General features: G+C 37.5%; 1 protein-coding gene across 1 annotated transcript in view; it reads right to left on the bottom strand.

The window, feature by feature from the left end:
- Positions 1 to 20811, bottom strand: part of LOC149318077 (serine/Arginine-related protein 53-like) — a 257271-nt gene that overhangs the window by 100023 nt on the left and 136437 nt on the right. The window contains exon 6 of the mRNA XM_089508974.1: positions 11029 to 11080. Within this exon, the coding sequence (XP_089365100.1) occupies positions 11029 to 11080 (52 nt within the window). The remainder of the gene's footprint in view (positions 1 to 11028; positions 11081 to 20811) is intronic.

The following is a 20811-nucleotide window of genomic DNA, read 5'->3' on the forward strand; positions in this document are numbered from 1 at the left end:
AACAGCACAGAGCCAGTACGGGACTGTGGGAAAGCAGAAACATGACAAATAGGGAAGGTTGCCAATAATGCAATGGATGGAATTACAACATACAAAAACTAGATAATCTAATGGGGCATGGAGTGAAGGGTGCATGTATGGTGGGGGGGGCTCCATGATTGGGCTTTCCTCCAATATGTCACTGAGAACACCAATGCACTGATGCACTGTACAGGTGGTGTATCACATGTGTGACTGTGTGGCTGTTCACACAGGCATCCAATGGGATGACAGCTGGGCAGGAGAAGGAAGATAACTGGCAGTCCCTGGGGGGGGGGGGGTTGTGCAATGGTGCACATGCACAGTGGGGCGGCAGAAAAACAACAACTGAATGGTGCAGCTTGACAGCATGTGTTTTGCACTGCCTGTATGTGTTCTGCTCACCTTGGGAGCCAGTAGTTCAGACAAAGCCATTTCCATCTGCTTTCAGAAAACTCAGGATCGAGCCAGTTTTTCCTGTCCGTCAGCTAGCCCCTAAGTGATTGTTATTCATTCTTTTCCAGATTTTGCTTTTCTCCACCAACATGTTCCTCTCCTTCACCACATCTTACACCCACTTAGTTCTACAGCAGCTACAGGTAAGTTAAACAGGTAAATTAAACTACAGGTAAGTTTCAGTAATTTAAAGTTGTGGTTTTTGACAAACATTGGTGAGTAGACATTATGAGCCCATTAGACTTGTCATGTATTTGCAAACCAAAATATTGGATTTAATCTAACATCATAATCCAAGATAAAGAATGACAGACAATCTTCTTAAACAAGTTACATACAAACATGTTGTATTTCACCATTTATTTTTCCACAACTGATTCAGCAGTCATAGAATCATAGAGTTGGAAGAAACCACAAGGGCCATTCAGTCCAACCCCCTGCTATGCAGGAAATCTAAATCAAATCATCCCCGACAGATGGCCATCCAGCCTCTGTTTAAAGACCTCTAAGGAAGGAGAATCCACCACACTCCGAGGGAGTTTGTTCCACTGTCAAACAGCCCTTACTGTCAGGAGGTTCCTCCTAATGTTGAGGTTGAATCTCTTTTCCTGCAGTTTGCATCCATTGTTCCACGTTCTAGTCTCTGGAGCAGCAGAATACAAGCTTGCTCCCTCCTCAATATGACATCCCTTCAAATATTTAAATAGGGCTATCATATCACCTCTTAACCTTCTCTTCTCCAGACTAAACATCCCCAGCTCCCTAAGGCGTCTCATAGGGCATGATTTGCAGACTCTTCACCATTTTACTTGCCCTCCTTTGGACACGCTCCAGTTTCTCCACATCCTATTTGAATTGTGGTGCCCAGAACTGGATACAGTATTCCAGGTGAGGCCTAACCAAAGCAGAATACAGTGGCACTATTACTTCCCTTGATCTAGACACTATACTTCTATTGACACAGCCTAAAATCGCATTGGCCTTGTTTGCTTCTGCATCGCACTGTTGACTCATGTTCAACTTGTGGTCTACTTGGACTCCTAGATCCATTTCACATGTAGTTTCATTCAGCCAGGTGTCCCCCATCCTATATCTGTGCATTTCATTTTTCTGCCCTAAGTGTAGTATCTTACATTTCTCCGTGTTGAATTTCATTTTGTTAGCTTTGGTCCAGCTTTCTAGTCTATTCAGGTCATTTTGAATTTTGATCCTGTCCTCTGGGGTATTAGCTACTCCCCCTAATTTGGTGTCATCTGCAAATTTAATAAGTATGCCCGCAATTTTGTCCTCCAAGTCATTGATAAAGATGTTGAATAGCACTGGGCCCAGGACAGAACCCTGTGGGACGCCACTGGTCACTTCTCTCCAGGATGAAAAGAAGCCATTGTTGAGCACTCTTTGGGTTTGCCCAATCAACCAATTACAAATCCATGTAACAGTTACCTTGTCTAGCCCACATTGGATGAAAAAGTATGTGAACCCTTAGAATGAATACCTGGTAACACCCACTAGAAAAGCCATGACTCTAAGAAAATATTTCTTTTAACTGTTGGTGAGTCTCTCAGAAAGCTTTCAAGGAAATTTGGACTATTCCTCCTTACATAACTGGTAATTTTCAAACAGTTAGTCCACTGAGACTGTTCCTATACAGCAAGAGCAAGCTGAAGACGTCAATTTTCAGACTACAGTGGGGAACCCCACTGTAAATTACTGCATAAGAATGGTTCTTTACCAGGAATATTTAGAATACAAAGGCAGTTTAAAAAAATCCCATATGGCCTAAATTTCTAAAAATATATATATAAATAAAATTCTTTAAATCTTTTGAAATGTGAAGGTTCTAGCTCAAAATGGTTGCAGCCAACCCTAATTGCCATGAGAAGAAAACTAAACATGGATTTTACACACACACACACACACACACACACACACACACACACACACACCTATTTGCTCTCTTCTATAGTTTTAAGATATACATTTAGATATATACTTATATATTCAAAAGAAGACAGTCGCTAAATATTTATAAATAGTCTATATACCTGTAAAAAAGCCACTGCGGCAAACAGACTGAGCATATTAAAAATACTTCATGGGCATATATACTGAGGAAGCTACCAGGGATGGATACAGAAGAGTTATCATTGCATGTTTTAGGAAAACACATTCTAGTTACAGTCACAATGTCTGCACACTGAAGCTGTAAGTAAGACCCAATGTCAGCAGGACTTACATCTGAAGATTCAAACCAGGACGATTGGCAGAGCCTTGAGGAAGGGTGGGGCTTTGATATCCTCCATGATAGAGACCAGAATTTTCAATATAAGCAAGGTCCATTGGACTAAGCTGAGGCATGTGATGGGAGGCGGAGTCAGTATATAAAGACAGTGCACCCCCCATCCTGCCTCTTTTCCATGAAGCAGCCCAATCTCCCACCCTAAATGCAGTATGAACTTTGTTGGTCACTTCGGGGCTGGGGTAGGAATTTTCTCCCCTTTTCCTGGGTTTTTTTTTTTGCCTACCCCATACTGTGTGCTGGGACTAGTGATTGGCTTTGGGTGGCTGTTAAATAGGTTTCACTGGCCCATATGGGGCTAAAGAACTGTTTGGTATGCACCATTGGCACCCCTTTGTGGTGAAAGGTTAGGCTCTTGATCAGCTTAACACGTTAAGGGGCATGGAGTTGTAAGAGAACCTGCCTTTGAGGTAGACATGGGGGTTTTGCTCAACCTTACAAATTCGTGGGGGTTTGGGGGAGAGTGCCTTATGTTTACCTTCCTAGGACTGGACTGAAGATGCAATCTGAATCATCGGATTTACCTCGGGGTTCGGTGTTTGTGCCCAAAGGGAAGGCTGAAGAGGAAGTCTAGGATTGACACCTGGCTTCAGCTGGACCCGCACCAGGCTTTTCACTTTAATCAATTTGCTCAGAGTTTGAAGTTAAGGTTAAAGTTCAAGTGCTTAGCTTTAAATAGATTATAGGTCAAATAAATGGCCCTTTATTCGTCCAATTTACGTGTCTGGTCTCGTTATTTCATGGTTGGGGATCAAATCAAATTTTGGATTGAGCTGTTAGTGAGATGTAAGAACTGTGCAGAGAATTGATGGAAAAGATTATATTAAAAATAAAACCGGAATTAAAGAAAAAGGTATTTCCCACAGAACAGCAATTTTCATTTTCATAGATTATTGATTTTAAAAAATCAACATCTCTGCTGCTGTGTGTTGGCTTAGCAGCCAATATATATATATATAATTGATTTTCTTGGCAAAAGTTTGCTAAATACAAATAGATATAAATAACTTAAGGTAAACACAAATTTGTCTTTGACTTGAGATCAATGACAACCATGCAAGATTCAGCTACACATAATTAGCTCATATTTGCATCAGAATCATTCATACCATATGCTACATTAGCAAAAATCCTGCCAGTTATAATGTAAACATAAAGTATATTTACTTAGAGCTAGTACATGAAAATTACCTTCCAGCAATCCTGAAATGTTTAAGACTACTTCTGAAACCAATTAATAGTTGAAAATGTACTTATCCTAAATGCCTGGCACCAGAAGTTTTCCATATTCTGGATTCTGGAGTAGCTGTATTTACATATATGTAAATAATGAGATATATTGGAGATGTGACCGAAGTCTAAAAAAATCATTTATGTTTCATATACACCTTATACAGTCAGTGTGGTGTAGTAGTTTGAGCATTGATCTAGGACTCTAGAGAGCAGGGTTTGATTCCTGGCTTGGCCATGGAAACCCATTGGGTGACTTTGGGCGGGTCACACTCTTTCAGCCCCAGAAAACCCAGTGATAGGTTCACCTTAGGGTTGCCGTAAGTCGAAATGACTTGAAAGCAAACAACAACACACCTTATGCATATAGCCTGAAGGTAAATTTAAACATTATTTTTAATAATTTTGAGGATAAAACAATGTTTGTGTATGTTGGTGTCACTACGTCAGCAACCCATGAAAAAAGCTTTGGCTTTTGGAGCACTTCAGAATTCCAGATAATGGAGGCTCAACCTGTATAACACACAATAAATCTGTTTTAAGAAACCAGGCCTTTTACTATTATTTTTTTGGAAAATAACATCTTAGAATCTACATATTGATAAACAAAATAATAATCAAATGTTAAATATACTTTATTATTAATCATAAATACATATAACAATTTTGAATTTCAGGATTTCACATTAAAAATGACTTATAAATTACTTCATCAGCTCCACTGGTTTATACTGAATCTGTTTAATCCAGATAAAATTCAGATGTACTTGTGATGAAGTAGTTTTCTGAATGAACCATCGTCACTATAGATCTCCTCCCAGTTTCAGACACCATAGCTATTTGTTGCTCCTGTCTATAAACTGTGACCAATGCTTATCTATAGGACCCTTCCTTCAAGAGGCCTCTTGCTGAAATAATTGTTTAGCCTAGCCTCTGCTCCTTTTAAGATGAAATAACTTTTCAGAACCCCAGATTGTGGGATTTTGGCCAAAGAATCTCACTAGCTGATTTTCTAGTCCTGGCTCTGGCTTAGAGGATCTTGCTAAGCTTGTTTTCTTTATCTTTGCACTGTTCCAGCCTGGAGTGCCAACTTCCCCTAGCTTCCCACAAGGAATGTCCAAGAGGACTAAGGAGATGTAACTTTTAAGATCTTTAAAATTCATCTTTCACAGAGTACTTTCCCTGTACACTGCATCTTTCCAAAACTGCCCCTTCTTTCTCTGATTATTGTGTGGATTAGGGAAAGCATTATATTGTCCTTATTTTTGAACCTCTTTCTTTCTCTCATCTCTCCTTCCTCTTAGCAACACACAAAGCTTCATCAAACCCTTTCACCCTTGGATGTTTGCTCATTTCAGTTAGTATTTTCCCATCCTAAAGCAACTGTACTCTGTTAGGTACCTGATTATATTTTACACGTTACTGTTAGCCATTTATGAAGCTCTACCACAGTATACTGTCATGATCTGTGCAATTGTTGTTCACTTCTTTATTGCTGAGTGTTTACTAAAATTCCCCTTTTAGACAGCTCTGTGTGAATGTTGATATTGTTTCCAATTTGCTTAGTATGAACTGTTCTCCAAGGTCATGAGATCTCTTGTAGGCATATATAGAGAGAATATGTATGATTGCATTCATGTGTTCTGAGGTCATACCTGGTAACATTTCCCATCATGGTAAAGCATTTTACTCAGTCTGAATTGATCAATTAGCATTGCCAGGAGGTCACTTTGAGAAGAAAAGGAAGATGGCACACCCAAATGCTCAACTGTCTAGTGAATCACCATCACCTATTGCTCAATGTGTCCATTTGCTGATCCATATTAAAAATAGTTGATGCTTTACAATACAGCTTTATAATGGAACAACCCTACCAGGTTGCTTACCCAGGCACCAACCAGGCTCTGTCATCTACCTTGTCCCTAAAACCTTTAAGCCACTCCATGAGTTTATTATTTGGGAGTGAGCACATTCTCCTTCCTTGTGAGGATAGACTGCTCTGATGTACAATACATTTCCACTTTCGACAATATCATTGAAGAGGATCCCCGAACCTTTGGGAGTGGCTTTCTGGTGGAACATGAGGCCTCAGGGGAAACTTGAATGAAGGCCCATGAAGGCCCAATGCATGTATGGAATGCACAAAGTAAATGACACATTTGCTTATGGCACACAGTGCATTATTTGCTACTATGTCTTATTCGGTATCACTTCTTTGTAGATTGTTGTTGTGTGCCTTCAAGTCATTTCCAACATATGGCAACTCTTAAGGTGAACCTATAACAGGGTTTTCTTGGCAAGATTTGTTCAGAGGGATTTGCCAATGCCGTTCTCCAAGGCTGAGAGTGTATGACTTGCTAAAGGTCACCCAGTGGATTTCCATTATATCTACAGTGTGTCATAAGTGATAAGAACCTCTGCACTAGACTATTGTTGTTTTATGATATTTTCAGATTAAGAAAAAAAAGTAAGTGTCCGTGAGTATAAACAGAGGCAACATTCAAAGTAACAAAACCAAGTCTAAATTATCACATACTATTCCTTACACATTTAGTCTTTCAAATTTAAAAAAATATTAAGATTTCTCTCTTTGTTCCCACCTGGTTTTTAAAAATGGCTTTGCAAAGCTACTTACTGACCAAGGGAAACAAAAGACCACACTATTTAAGCAAGTAATTTTCATTAAAGGAGGGGAGCAAGAATCTCTGAAGTAATGAGTGATCCTATTAGTTCCACCAGACTAAAATCATACATTCTACGTATGTGGTCCTCACAGCCACATCTGTCATGAACGATTTAGAACCACAGACTGTAGACCATTTATTAGGAAAGACTGAACAATTACAAATTTGTCATTCTGAGAAATATTTCATGAAACACAGAAGTCAAAAAATCAAGAAATGTTCTATTGCATTTAGAGAAGTCGATATTAATGCATTTATATTTTTTATGTTCAGTTCATTTATGTGAACATTTTTTAAAAGGTTGCAATAGAAAATTAATAGAAGAAACTGGGTATATATAACCATAGGATAATAAGTTAAACGTCCAAACATCCAGATAAGCTGTCAAACAGCTCCATTAAATATAAAACATGCATTATTCTTCTGTCATTTTTACCACATATTGCTAATGTCATATTAACATCTTTATTCTGAAGTCTGCTTTAAACTATCAACAATTCTCTCTTTAAAACACAGTATTTTGCATGCTCTTTTAGTAACAGATTTGAAATGCAGATTCCACATGCAGATCAGACAGCCATTTCAACTCCGGATCTTTGAAAGCACACATCAATCAACTTTTGTAATTGTCTTTATAAGCAGCAGAAGAAAATCTTACCACCATAGCAGATTTTTTGTTACGTTTTTATAGAAGTAGCAGAAATTAACCATTCCAAAGTATTTGTAGCTACTTAAGATATGTTTTTAAAATAGCTTTTCTTAAATTAAATTAAAATAAATTAAAATATGAATAACTCAAAATATGTGAATAAATTTAATTTATTACAGTATCTAAATTTCTTATTGTGGTGAGATAGCTTTGACGTTATTTCTCAATAATATTTAAGAAAATCAGGATACATTTAATGTACAAACAAGCATGAAACCTTTTACAGTTCTCTGTCATTTAGTAATGAATTCTAGACAAGAAATCACAGACACCCAAGTGGTTTGGCAACTGTAAGTGACAGAAGCTATGCTAAATCCTCTGTTTACACTGGGGATTAGCTGAGTAGATTGTGAGTAGCAAACTGAGCTGTCCATGGTCAAGGGAACCTGTTCCTTGGCAGCCCATAGGGCACAAGGACAAAACATGGTCCTGGTAGGAAGTGACCCATAAACATATTCCAACGAAGGATTTATACAAAGCCAGTCTGCCTCATAGAAACTCCATATGACCATTAGCTGGGCTGCAAGGCTTGCCAGGAGGCCTAATTACAGGTCTACAGAGCCCAATAACAAAAGCTGAAGAGCTTTAGCCTAGGGATGATCTGCTTTATACTGACTTGAGAGAGTCCATATAGAGTGACAAAAAGAAAGAGGTTTAGCGTTAAAATTCTCCCAAGAGAGGCAGCATTGTAAATAAGCCTAGAAAGCCCACATGCAACATACTTCAGATAGGCTTAAACATGCCACCCTCTCAAAATTAACATTCAGTCACTGCCTGCTTAACATCTGCTCAGACATGGCAGGTTGCTGTGATATTATTAGTCTATTATAAAATGGCTTTCTTCTGTATAACTACTAAGAAAATAAGTAAATAAAATGACTCAAATATAAATGTATAGCTGGAAGTAATAACCCTTACTGAGTGGCAATGTTTATGAACACAAAATGAGGGCCCTTAAACAATTCAAAACAAGAACGTCTATGTTATTTTAGCCTTAGCTGTGCAAACCTAACTGCAGTCTATCATTAACATGAAACCTATAGCCAATATTTGAGGAATACAGATTTCTAATTAATATAATACAAAGTGTATTAGCACAATATTAGTAGTTCAGGCTTCTGGAAAGTACAGCATATAAGAATTGTGTAATAGCTAAGTAATAGTGAAACATTTTTAAAAGATTACTTGAATGCACCAGGAAAAACAGCATATGCAAAATCCTATCCATCACATTACTTTACAACATTGGCATGGCCTTTAAAAACCGAATGCTTCAAGGACTTCAGATGTTCAATTATTGTTGCTGAGCATTCAGACATAGTAATGGTACTATACACAACTACTGGCAGTGCTCAACCCTTGTATTGTTTACCAAAGAAAAACAAATCAGTAACATGAAACACACTTCTTGCCAACTGTGGAGAAAAACAATTTTCCAAGGTAAAGTCTGGAATGGAATGCAATCCTCTAGGCTAGCACATTATTGCTTGAACTCTGGAATTCTTTAACATTTCAAACAACTAAAACACAGAAAACTTGCACAACAAACTGCAGGTCTTAAATTGTGTTGTAATCATATCTAAAAGGGAATGCACTGAAGTACAAAGAAAAGATTTCATGTCACACAAAAGTGGTATCAAAGGCTGTAAATTCCCATTTCTCTTCCAAGTAGCAGCTTATAGTAACCCTTAATCATGCACTGAATTTTGAAAAACAATTATATATTTTTAAATTCAATTACTTATTTTAAAAAGGTGCAATAAAAAGAAATACAATAGAAAGAGGCTAAAACCCTACAATAAAAAGGCTAAAACCTTACACAATCACACAAATATCAAATAATCTTTCAAAATCTTCAAACTTTCAAGAATATCCCTCCCATAAAGTCCCCTATAATCTAGATTGTTTTGAATAAATCAGACCACAGCGACCCCTGAGAAACCGGAGGATGAACAGCTACAAGGTTTGCATTAACAAGGGCCTGTTACAGACTGCCAAAATAAAGCTGCTTCAGGTCTCTTTGGAGGTATGCTGTTTAAATGATGAATGCATCCTAAGAATCTGGAACCTGCACCAAAGCTGCCCTCCAGTGCTTAGGAATGGAGTGTGGCTTTGGCGCGACCTCCGGACTCTTAGGACCCAAGCATCATTTAAATAGCATACTTCCAAAGAGACCCAAAGCAGCTTTATTTTGGCAGTCTGTAAATGGAAGCCACCTTTCATAAAAAGAATCTCGGTTTTGTTGTTTTGGATTACATTTCATTTTATCTAGTAATTTGTCCATTAGCTATTGGTCCCACACTCTTTTCCACCAGTTACCCAGAGACATAAGACCTGTCTTCCAGAAGAGAACAATTATTTTTAAAAACTTGCTTAATAATGAAAGAGAACTCAAAAGTCAATTTATCCACTTTCAGTGTTTAAATGGAAATCTCAAGTAGCGTTACCTAGCATCTTTACTATGGTCTTTTGGGAGCCATTTTATTCGTAATATCTAAACCAAATGCCTTTTCAATAAACTTTGAGCTCTAACTCTTTTAGTGTGCTTTTAACTGCCATAGTCTGACTCTGTTAGAAGGAACATTTAAGGCAGTACTTCTATTTGTTTTTCTGATGTTTCTAATTATTTATATATTATTTGTAATACATTGTCTGTTTTGTTTACACTGGAAACTGCCCAGAGAACATCTGTTGATGGGCAGCCATAAATAAATATATAAATAAAGTAATTTAACATTTTATAAATAAAACATATTTTCCAAACCCATAATTCATTCAAGAGTAATTGGGACCTCAAAGTTTAACTCTGATTTTATATTTTTTAGATTAAAAAGTGTCACAAGTACTTCAATTGTGCTTTGAAATCTACCGACTACTGATCACAATGACATAAAACTCATACTACCTTTAATACATTTTCTAGGTGTTAAATTAAAAAATGAGCTATGACAGCTCAGAGCAGTATAAACAAATTGTGCTTTTCAAGGTCTGTACTGTCACATCTACTTTATAATTATATGCTTCAGAGATATATTAAAAAGAATGGGAGAACAATGTATACATTTGAAACTACAACATAAGAGATGCTATACTAGAAAATGTGTGCACTTACGGGAAACGAGAATACAAAAAGGTTGTATTTGGACAAAAAGTCGGAGAGGGAAGAAGTCCTCTAACGATATACTGATTATCTATCTTATTTTATCAGGTTTAATTATGGAACTAAAGACAGAAAATTAAAATATATTCTGCATATATAATGAAGGAGATAAAAAGTTATTGTTAACTTTTAAGTTAAAGCATACACATAGGTTCAATAGAACAAATGAATACAGTATAAGAGTGATGCATTATGTGATTTTGTAGATTTCTATTACCTATTAATGTTACAATATACACTAGTCTGATGTTTTGTTGCTAACAGGGAATTGTTCTTATACAACTAGAGAAGAATAGCTATAAATTACCAGAGAACCAGCCTATATAGGTACAATTATTGATCAATAATTTAGAATACCTGTGCTCAGTTCTCTGTATTTCAGAGGCAGATCTAATTTACTTACAATGCTACCAAAATAAACACAAGAACAATTTTATTTCTTTTATCCATATCTTCTATTTCTTATACTTACCAGCAGCTTCAAGAACCAACTGCAATCTAGCTTTGGCCTGTTCTGCAGCAGACTGGTGAGAAAGAAAAAAAGAAAACGTTAGATGCTGAAATCTAAATTTGATTGAATTAGTCTCAGCATAAAACTCTTGCTTTTGTTATTCGTTAATTAGCATTACACCATTATGTTTTCAGGATATACTGTAGTCACAATAGTTACATAAAGGCAGATGGAAATACAGTGGACCCTTGTTATACGCTGGGGTTTGGTTCCAAGATCCCCCGTGTATAACAAAATCTGTGTATGCTCAAGTCCCATTAAATATAATGACATAGCAAAATGGTGTCCCTAATAAAAAATGGAACATCAAGGTAAATTTATACTTTTTTGGAACATTTTCAAACCGTGTATGCTTGAATCTGTGTATAAAAAATCCGTGCATAAGAAGGGCCGACTGTAGTGTCTTGTTTTTATGAAAGAAAATTCTGCAACAGGCCAGATATGAAAAGAGACATATTGGGCCGGTTTGGACAACACAAATAGGGCCAAGGATCTGCAGGACCTCTGGCTTAACCCTTACCAGCAGTGTGCTGTGTCATAGTGCCTAGCTGGTCCTGCTGGCAATTTATCATGTTGTCAGAACACAGAGCCTTTCTCTTTGTTTAGCAGTTCCCACCAGAAACAGAAACAATTGTGTAGCATGTACCAGTACATAGCTCATAACCAGTAAGCCATAGTTCTTGCTCACTGATTGAATTATTCATTAGGCACAAACAACTATGAATGGGTGGTATTTTATATTTGGTATATATAACCATAGTTGACTGATAAGTATATAGATCTACATAGCACCACGTGTAGCACTTCTATTAATTTACAAGGCCCAACAATATAGCAAGATTAAACTCTCTACTAATGAATGTCTCTTGGATCCAGGGAAGGCTTTCATAAACTGAGGGAAGGGGGAGACCATTTGTAAAAGCTCTCCCTGCCCTTGGAAGCCTCCCCAAACTATGGGAAATCTCATAGTTTCCAAAGGATATTTGCTCCACTACCCTTCCTGCTCAAAGAGGCTTCTGCTGAACCAAAGGGTATTCCACCTGCAGAGGAACTTGAATAGATACAATTGTTGCTTTTCTCCAAAATGTTACTTCCTTTTTTATAGCCAGTGACAAACTATTTTAGGGAAAATAATTAAGGGTCCAATTGAGAAGCTAAAGTTCTTAACAATGTAATACTATATATACTGAGAAGTAACCTCAATTGATTCAATGGGTTTTTCATTTTATATGCAGAATGACCAAGAATCTGCAGCAACTCCTCCACATTTAGGGCAATGTTTTTAAAACATAAAGAGAACATGACAGAGGTGTATAAAATTATGCATGGTGTGGAGAAACTGGATAAGGTCATCCAACCTGGAGTCATCTACTGTAGTCTGGAGTCATCCACTAAACAGTGGGGGATTCAAGACAGTTAAAAGTAAGTTCATACAATGCATACCTGCTGTCACAAGTAATATCATCCCAGCTTCTGGGAGAGATGGATAAATTCAGAGATTCTCATTATCGGTGATTACTAGTCATGATAAGTATGCATTCACTCCAATAAAAGAGACCATGTTTCTGTATACCACTTGTATACCAGTAGCTGGGCGTGCAAAAATGTGAGAGAATTGTGCTAGTGTACTCATATCCTGTTTGTGGGCTTTCTGTAAGCAACTAACTGGATTGGAACAAGGTGGTCCAACTCAGCATGGCTGTTCTATTCTTACCAACACACTAGCAGATTTTGTTCTTAGTAAAGGACTTTTTACAGGCTCACAGTGTAAATGTCCAAAGATCATCATGGGAATCTACCAGGATAAGAAATTTTGGTTTTCTGTTCCTCTGCCTGAAAAAATGTACAAAGGAGAGATAGCACACACACGGTGTATGACTCCTCAGGGGGAAAACCATGTCTGTAACTGCAGATCCCAATAGCCCAGAATAAGAAAAGGAGAGAAAATACATGCACATATATCTCAAATCAGTTGTACTATGCTGACAGACCAGTGATCACAGAGATCCTTAATGTATATGAGCTAGCTAGCTTGCAAATGGTGCCAAGACAATACATGCACAGAATATATGCAAGAAAATTATAAACAGAAATAGAAATGATACAGCCCAATTAACTGAACAGCTTCTTTTCTTATTAAACTCATATTCAGATATTCCTACCATACTAAAGGGCCAATACCCATTTCTTTCTGACTTATAATCATTCATGCAACAAGTACTATTTTAGGAAGTTAGAAATGCATTTTAATAATTTGCCATAATCTGTCAAGCATGCCCTTTTCTCAGCATAAATATGATACAATAAGACACATAATAAGGCATTCTGCATGACTGTCCTGTAAATATTGAACTCCCCTTTGCCACACTACTTCCAAAACACAATTTGGGCATTGTGCAGATGCACACAGTAGGATTTCCTTGTTGTGGATGACTTTTAATAGCTAGGATTAAGCAGATTCAGGGGTCCTCTACCTGATCAGTAACTCTGGAAAATGACCAAGTTTTCTGTTTTAGAATTTCACTGGTTGTAATGGTTGAGAGAGACAGTGTGTTGTAGTGGACTGAATGTTGAACTATGACTCTGAAGATCAGGGTTCGATTCCCTGCCCAGCCATGGAAATCAACTGGATAACCTTAGGTGAGTCACATACTCTCAGCCCCAGAAAACTTCATTATAGGTTCACCTTACAGTCTCCATACATGGAAAGCAAATTGAAAGTACACAACAATGATTGTTTCTGTTCCTTCATCTACTCACACCCTAAATACACCAGGGGTTGGGCTCTGCTTTGTTGTTGGTTATAGTAGTGGAGTTCATCATTACTCCTAATCTGCATGTTTCTTTTCAACAATCTTTTCTCCCATTTCTGGGTATAATTTCCCTTTATCCCCCATTCAATCACCCCCTGCTTCTCCCCAGTAGCCACTTCCTCTTATATTTAATTTTTTAAAAACCTAGAAATATAATGAGGAAATGAAGATCAGTGGTGTAAGCTTGAGGGCAGGAAAATGTCTAATTTAAAATAATGTAAACCACTCTGATAGCATTTTGGCTGAAGAGCGGGTATAAATACTATAAATAAATAATAAATATATAAATAAATAAACAAACAAACATCCAGGGCAGTGACAAACCCCCATTCCAAATGTGAGATTGCCCAAAAGTACAGGAGAAGAGTTTTTAAAGTTGCTGCTAATACTGGAAATTCACAAGAAACATACTGGGACAGGAAGCAAGCTCCATGGATATCGGGGGGGGGGGGGGAGGGGGGGACAGCCAATTACTACAGCTGTAACACCCTTCCAAATTCTGGCCAGTCTGGAGGAGCTCACAGTGAAAACAGGAAAACAGAATATGGTATGGAGCTACAATTAATTTCATGTTGTATTTTAAATCATTTTTATATTTAAAGTATTGCAGCCGGTCCTGGAACACATTAGATGATGCATATTAGAAATGTAAATAAATGGAAATACTCAACTGCTATTTATCAACAGGATGATAAACAAGAACATATTTTTCATGCAATAAATATTATAAAAACATTGGCTAACTATTCCCATGAGGGTGTGATGAACATAGTACATACACTGAAACACAAAGCACTAGAGCACTTGTGAACTCTCTCATGTTCACATTTGCACTCCCTCCTTCCCTCTCACTCTCTCTCAATCGAGATAGATGAATAGACAACCTGTTTGGCTATTAAAATTTTATTGTTATAGCTTATGACACACAAGTTTATGAAGGAGGCTAAGAACAAATCTGCTTTGCATTATACTGCAACTAATTTTGTAAGTACAATTAATATTATGCAATTAGATTTAGGAGTATTAAGTGTCAAAGAAAAGTAATTATGAAGAATAAGCCAAAGATTGCTGTGATTCATTAGGGTTTTGTCTTCTTAACTTACTAGAAATTAATTACATTGAATTGAAACTTTAATAAGTAGAAGTATGATTGCCTTGTTTGGGGACATCATTCAAAACAACGTATGGCACTGGAATACAACAAGGCATGACAGCAGGGCTCCGCACAATTTTTCTCAGCTAAAAAAAAATGGAAGCCCTCAACACAAATCTTACTATAACTTTAACTATATAAACAATTTTGGAAATTTGCAGAAACAGAAAAAGCATGTTGAATTATTTTTTAGTAGTAAGAAGCTGCTAATTCTTCCCAAAATGGATTTGGGATTCAAGGAACTCAATTTTAAACTGCTTGAACTATTGTACTGGCATAATCAGGAGGCAAGATGAGTGGCTTTAAGTTGCCTTTCTGACACCCCTTCTGTGTCACTATGGCCCAAGATACACATCCTCTTTCTATCCCTGCCTTCAATACTGCAATACCCAGAGAGAGAGAGAGAGAGAGAGAGATTAACAGCTCATCCATCAAACACACAGTGAGCAAGAGAAGCATTCTTTGGCACTGCTTCATCCTGCAGATCCTTTGTCCCATGCCCTTAGCTTTTACACTCAACTTATCTATGGACCATATCAAAATCCATAATTCTGGCCCCAAAACATGTCCTCGACTTATACAAAGGTTGCCGTATAATCAAATATATACAGTGCTGCTAAGTCACAAACTTGGAAAGAAAAGAGACTCCTAAAACTAAGACAACTACGGTATTTACTAATAAGCTATGTTATACTCTCTTCTATTTCAGTGCTGTCATATAAGCAACATATGCATTATCCTTCGAGTGAAAAGAATTCAGTTACTATGCAAACAAAATACATACAGTTCAAAGGTTAGACAACAGTGACTGAGATAATCTTAAATTTAGTTTTGTTAAGAAAATCTGGACCCGCAAGAGAGTCAAAGTAATAAGGCAAGCAGGTGATATAGAATGTCTTTCATAGCTAAATAAAAAAGCATATTCTCAGTGAGCTATTTTCATAAGATTATTTCACTTTCATATTGAGAATGGTCATATAAACCAGTAAGTTCAGTTACTACTATTTTGCTATGCACTCACTGTTTGTGTTAATCTTTATCACAATTCTAAAATTTTCTGTAATTAGGGATGCTAACATTAAAGTGTGATGGCTGACACTTTTGCTTCAGAAAAAACAGGTTTCTGAACTAAACAAGTAAAAAATTCTTTACAGGTCTTTAAAATGCAAGTATACCAAACACTAAAAATGAATTGTGTGATCCATCATTCCCTGTTTAATTCAAGTTTCCTGTATGTGCATTTGATAAATACAGAGCAGCAATTCTGAAAACCTTCTTCTCTCATAGCAGACATGAATGACAGCTTCCAAGTACCATATCTTTCACAGCAATGTGATTGACATTCCTTAGATGGATTGTACATTCTGCTGGAAAAATATAATTAAAATATTTCTCAAGACTTGGAGGAAGGGCTGTAGTCTCTTTCACTAACACACGCACACGCGCGCACACACACACACAAACACACACTTTAAAACCTTACTCTCTCAGAATTACAACACCCAGATTTCACACTAAAAAAAAAAACACCAGTTAATGATTTTAAATATGTTTTTCAAAAACTTATTCTACTCCTAATTTATCTTAAGCTGTGCTGATACACAATGGTCTTATTCATTTTCTGTCTGTGGTACATTTATTATATAGATCATGTGGACTAAATGTATAGACAATTTTATTTTATGTTGGCCATGGCAAACTTCTCTTCATAGCTATTGCACAAGAATCACTACCACTGCTAAAGAAGTAATACAACACAACCAATCCCTACCTCCCAAAAAGCCCTACAGAGAGTTATGCTAATGACAAATTTGGATTTTAGACTACACAAAAAGGGTTTTACTAAGGTACCCCCCTTTAGACCCTAATTACATTAACACAAATTTCATATAAATAGCAAGGTTTTCATTTGTTATCAGTCTTTTATTTTTCCTTTACCACGTTCACATTCTCTGCCAGAAGTTCATTACTACAGTCCATACTGGTGGATAGATAACCTCTAGTTTATACTTGTTTATTATCAATCAGAGCGCTTCATTAAATTAATCAACTAATACAGTTGGTCCTCCACATGTGCAGCTTTGACTTTTGCAGAATTGATTACTTGTGGTTTTGATAAATACATTCTCTCTATGAATCTCTAAATCACCCAGCACAACTCTGCAAGAAGCTGACCATATAGTTGTGCTTGAAAACCTAGAAAACACTTCTCTACGCATTTGTATTTCCTCCCAACATGACTTCTGGCAGGGTTTGATCACAGAGTTGCATAGGAGGACTTGGAGATTCCTAGCGAGGTGTTATCTTAGGTAAAAAGTTCCACATTCATGGGGTCCTTCACCTCTAACCCCAGTGAATGTGGAAGGATCACTATACTACATTCAAGTAACATTACAGTATTAATATGAAAGTATTAATACATGTGTTTAAAATATTTAGAAAGTGCTTTCACTTTTGGTTATTGCATATTTGATTGTTAAGACAATCCTAACTAACCAAGAAGCCCAGGTGTTCCATATGCTTGTATTCTAAGTCCAGCCTACTTACGGTAGTTTCACTTATTAAGAAAAGCTAAAATCTAACTCTTCTGATCTTTAATACACTTCATTTATATATTTATATATATTTAAATCATCAATTACAAAAACATATTACACAGATATCATACTTAAAATATTAATGCACTATCTACTTGTAGAAAAACAGAAATCTGAGCTGATTACTATTCTTTACAAGTATGGAGAACACACTCTGCTTATTAACAGTTTATAGTAGCCTTCAACAATCTATTACCATCCAGATATTTTGGAGCACATCGGCCATCATTCACATTTAGCATGGTTAATAATCAGATATGATGGGAATTCCATTTCAAAACATCTCTAATTATTTCCTTTCCCCAAAAATTTAAGTATAACTATATACAATTAAACTTTAGTGATAAAATGTCATCGCTTCGGAATGTGAAAGTAACTTTTAATTGTATTTGTGGTCCTGTGGTGTGACCTCACTGAAGGAATAGTGCCGGCTTGTACTACACCTTGTTCACCTGCTTCATGCTGTGTTGCAATTGCTGAAGTGATCCCCCCCCCCCCCCGCATCACAGGCAAGTGGCTTGTAGCATTTAAGTGTCCATTCAAGTAATTAACAGCAACTGCTTTAATTACTTCTAAGAAACAAAGTGCTTATTTTTTAAAAAAAAGTAGTTATAAAGGTGATCTGTTAAAGAGAGACAACTTGGAACTATGTCTAAATTTTTAAAGTTGTTGTAATCTTTATTTATATCCTATTTTCCCCAAGACTCAAATCAAGCTCTGCTGTTCACTGAAAGCATATTGTTAGAAATGCAGTGGGAATTTGTAGTACTTTTCAGAGTAACTGTGTGGAAAATATTGTAGCACAAGCATTTGTAGGCTTGGTCTACTTTTTCAGATACATATGAGGAGGGGACCAAATCTAGGAAAGCATATAAACCATCTTTTGCAGAGTTCAAGCCTGAGTGCATGGGCAGGATACAACAGGCCAACTCTGTCATATCTTGCCCATGGATGTTCCAACCCATTCCCACTCCCAGCACGGCAATGGGCAGGTGTACAAATGCATGCATATCGCCGCACCATGGAGCCACAACCACCTTGCCTGTTGCTGCTGTTCTAATTGCAGGCTCCCACCACAGCCTGTAAAGGTGGAAAGGGGGCACCTGGCTCCACCTACGGGGCCAGGCACCCCCTTCTGAAATCACAAGTTGTGACTGTGGCTTGTGAATAGAATAGCAGTGCACAGCCATCCGTGTATCAGCTGTCACAATGGAGTTTCTGGGAAACTCCGCTACAACCAACCAGTCCTTTTTTACGGATTTAAGGGCTGGTTGAGCCTGATCCACCAGAATCACATCCAGAATGCTCAGTCCAGGGGATTTAAACAGGATGACACGAGGCTATGGGAACGTGGATCTTTTGGACTGTGTATACAACCGTTTAGTCTTAAGGTTGCTACAAGATGGCTATATCTCTGAATTATTATTAGAAAGTTACACATGTAAAAACATACATATGTGCCCTGGTGGTGCAGTGGTTAAATGCTAGTACTTCAGCCACTAAATTGTAAATTCAATCCTAGAGGAGGGCTCCAAGGTCCACTCATCCTTCCATAGGTTGGAAAAATGAGTATCCTATGGGTTGGGAGCAATTGACTTACACAGTGCAAACCACTTAGGGAGTGCTAGTTCACTGATTTAAGCAGTATAGAAATGTACTTGCTGTTGCTACTACTCCTCTTATTAATTAATTATATACTACACTAGTCCCTAAATTACAGTTCTCTGGCTACTCAGTACCTCAATGTATTTTTAATGTAATATACAAATAATTTGCTCATATAACTGACTTTTTTTTAAAAAAAGTATTAACTAGAAGAACAGAAAAGAGTAAATTTTATATAATTAATCTGCAAACCCATTATAATTAAGACAATGGATTATAGAGTGTGTGTGTGTGTGTGTGTGTGTGTGTGTAGCAGACTGTGAATCAAAGACTGTACCGTGAGCTTAACAAAAGCAAAACTCTTGAAAAGCAACAGGTTTTGAGAAAACAAAGATAAATTCAGTCTAAAAAGCTTTTGTGTTCTTACCACTACTAACCAATGGATATGTCAATTTTCTAGCTGCTTCCAGTAAAACAGCCACTTTAACCTCTCTAACATACTTATTCAATGAGACGCTATACTGTGCAACAAAACAGTGGCAAAGAGCAGCCTCTCACCGTTTCAGCCACAATTTACTTGGAACTGAGGCAACCACGCGACCCGCTCTCAAAGTGGACCACCACCATGGTGCTCCTTTTTCCAGCAGCTTCAGGCAGCCTTTGGCAGCCCCAGACCAGCTTCCAGCTACTCCAGGGTGTGTCTTTGGACACCATGCCGCCAGCGGGTTCTTTTTAGGCCATGCACAGGGCACCACTGACATGCTCGTACGCAATCATGACATCTGTGCGGCACTGTTTGGGTGCTGCATCATGCAGACATCATCACCCATTGGACAGGGGGTGCAGCAAGATGGTGCACGGGTGCCAATAGTAGGGCTGGGCGCATGGAGGTGCCTAGCCCTAATTTCAGCCCCAGGCCAGAACAAAACACCTGTCTTTACCAGGCCTAAATGTAAAGCCTAGGACCTTGGAGAAGAAAAACTGGTGTGAGAAGGAAAAAACAAAGGGCAGCAATTTGAAGTTCCCATTCTGATTTGAAAAGACTAGCCAAAGCACCTTGAAATATTGCTATTCACGATGAAATGGAGACTTATCTGGCTAAAAAACATTTTGCCCACTCTGAGCAGATTCCAGCAGGACTTCATTGGCCAAAAAGCTTTCCTATTACCTTCCTATGTTTATAGCCACTTCTGTGAAAGAAGGGGCATTTTCCTTCTGCTCTTTCATTTCCTTTTTATAGATTTTTAATATTTTTGAAAACAGTGGAGTAAAATTTTAAGTTCCTAATAAACAATCAAGCCACTGATGGAAGTGGCAGACAATCTGCAAAAAAACACAAAATATAACAAAGTTCTGCTTGACAATAATGATGTGAGAGTTATCCCGCTCCCCATATAACTGCTGCAGTGACAAGGAGCTTCTTAACTTATCTTTTGTTTGAGTGAAGCTATGTAGAATTTTCCTTTAACTGGCTCTCAGCTCCGAATCTTTTAATCTAGCCTGTCCTCTGATCTCCAACAGTCAGCATCCTGGAGTTTTGTTACCCATGTTGGTGAAAAATCACACTCCACAACCC

Source organism: Sceloporus occidentalis, unplaced genomic scaffold (genome assembly GCF_023333645.1).
Source record: "Sceloporus occidentalis isolate IW3139 unplaced genomic scaffold, rSceOcc1.0.p SCAF_2, whole genome shotgun sequence".
Lineage (NCBI taxonomy): Eukaryota > Metazoa > Chordata > Lepidosauria > Squamata > Phrynosomatidae > Sceloporus > Sceloporus occidentalis.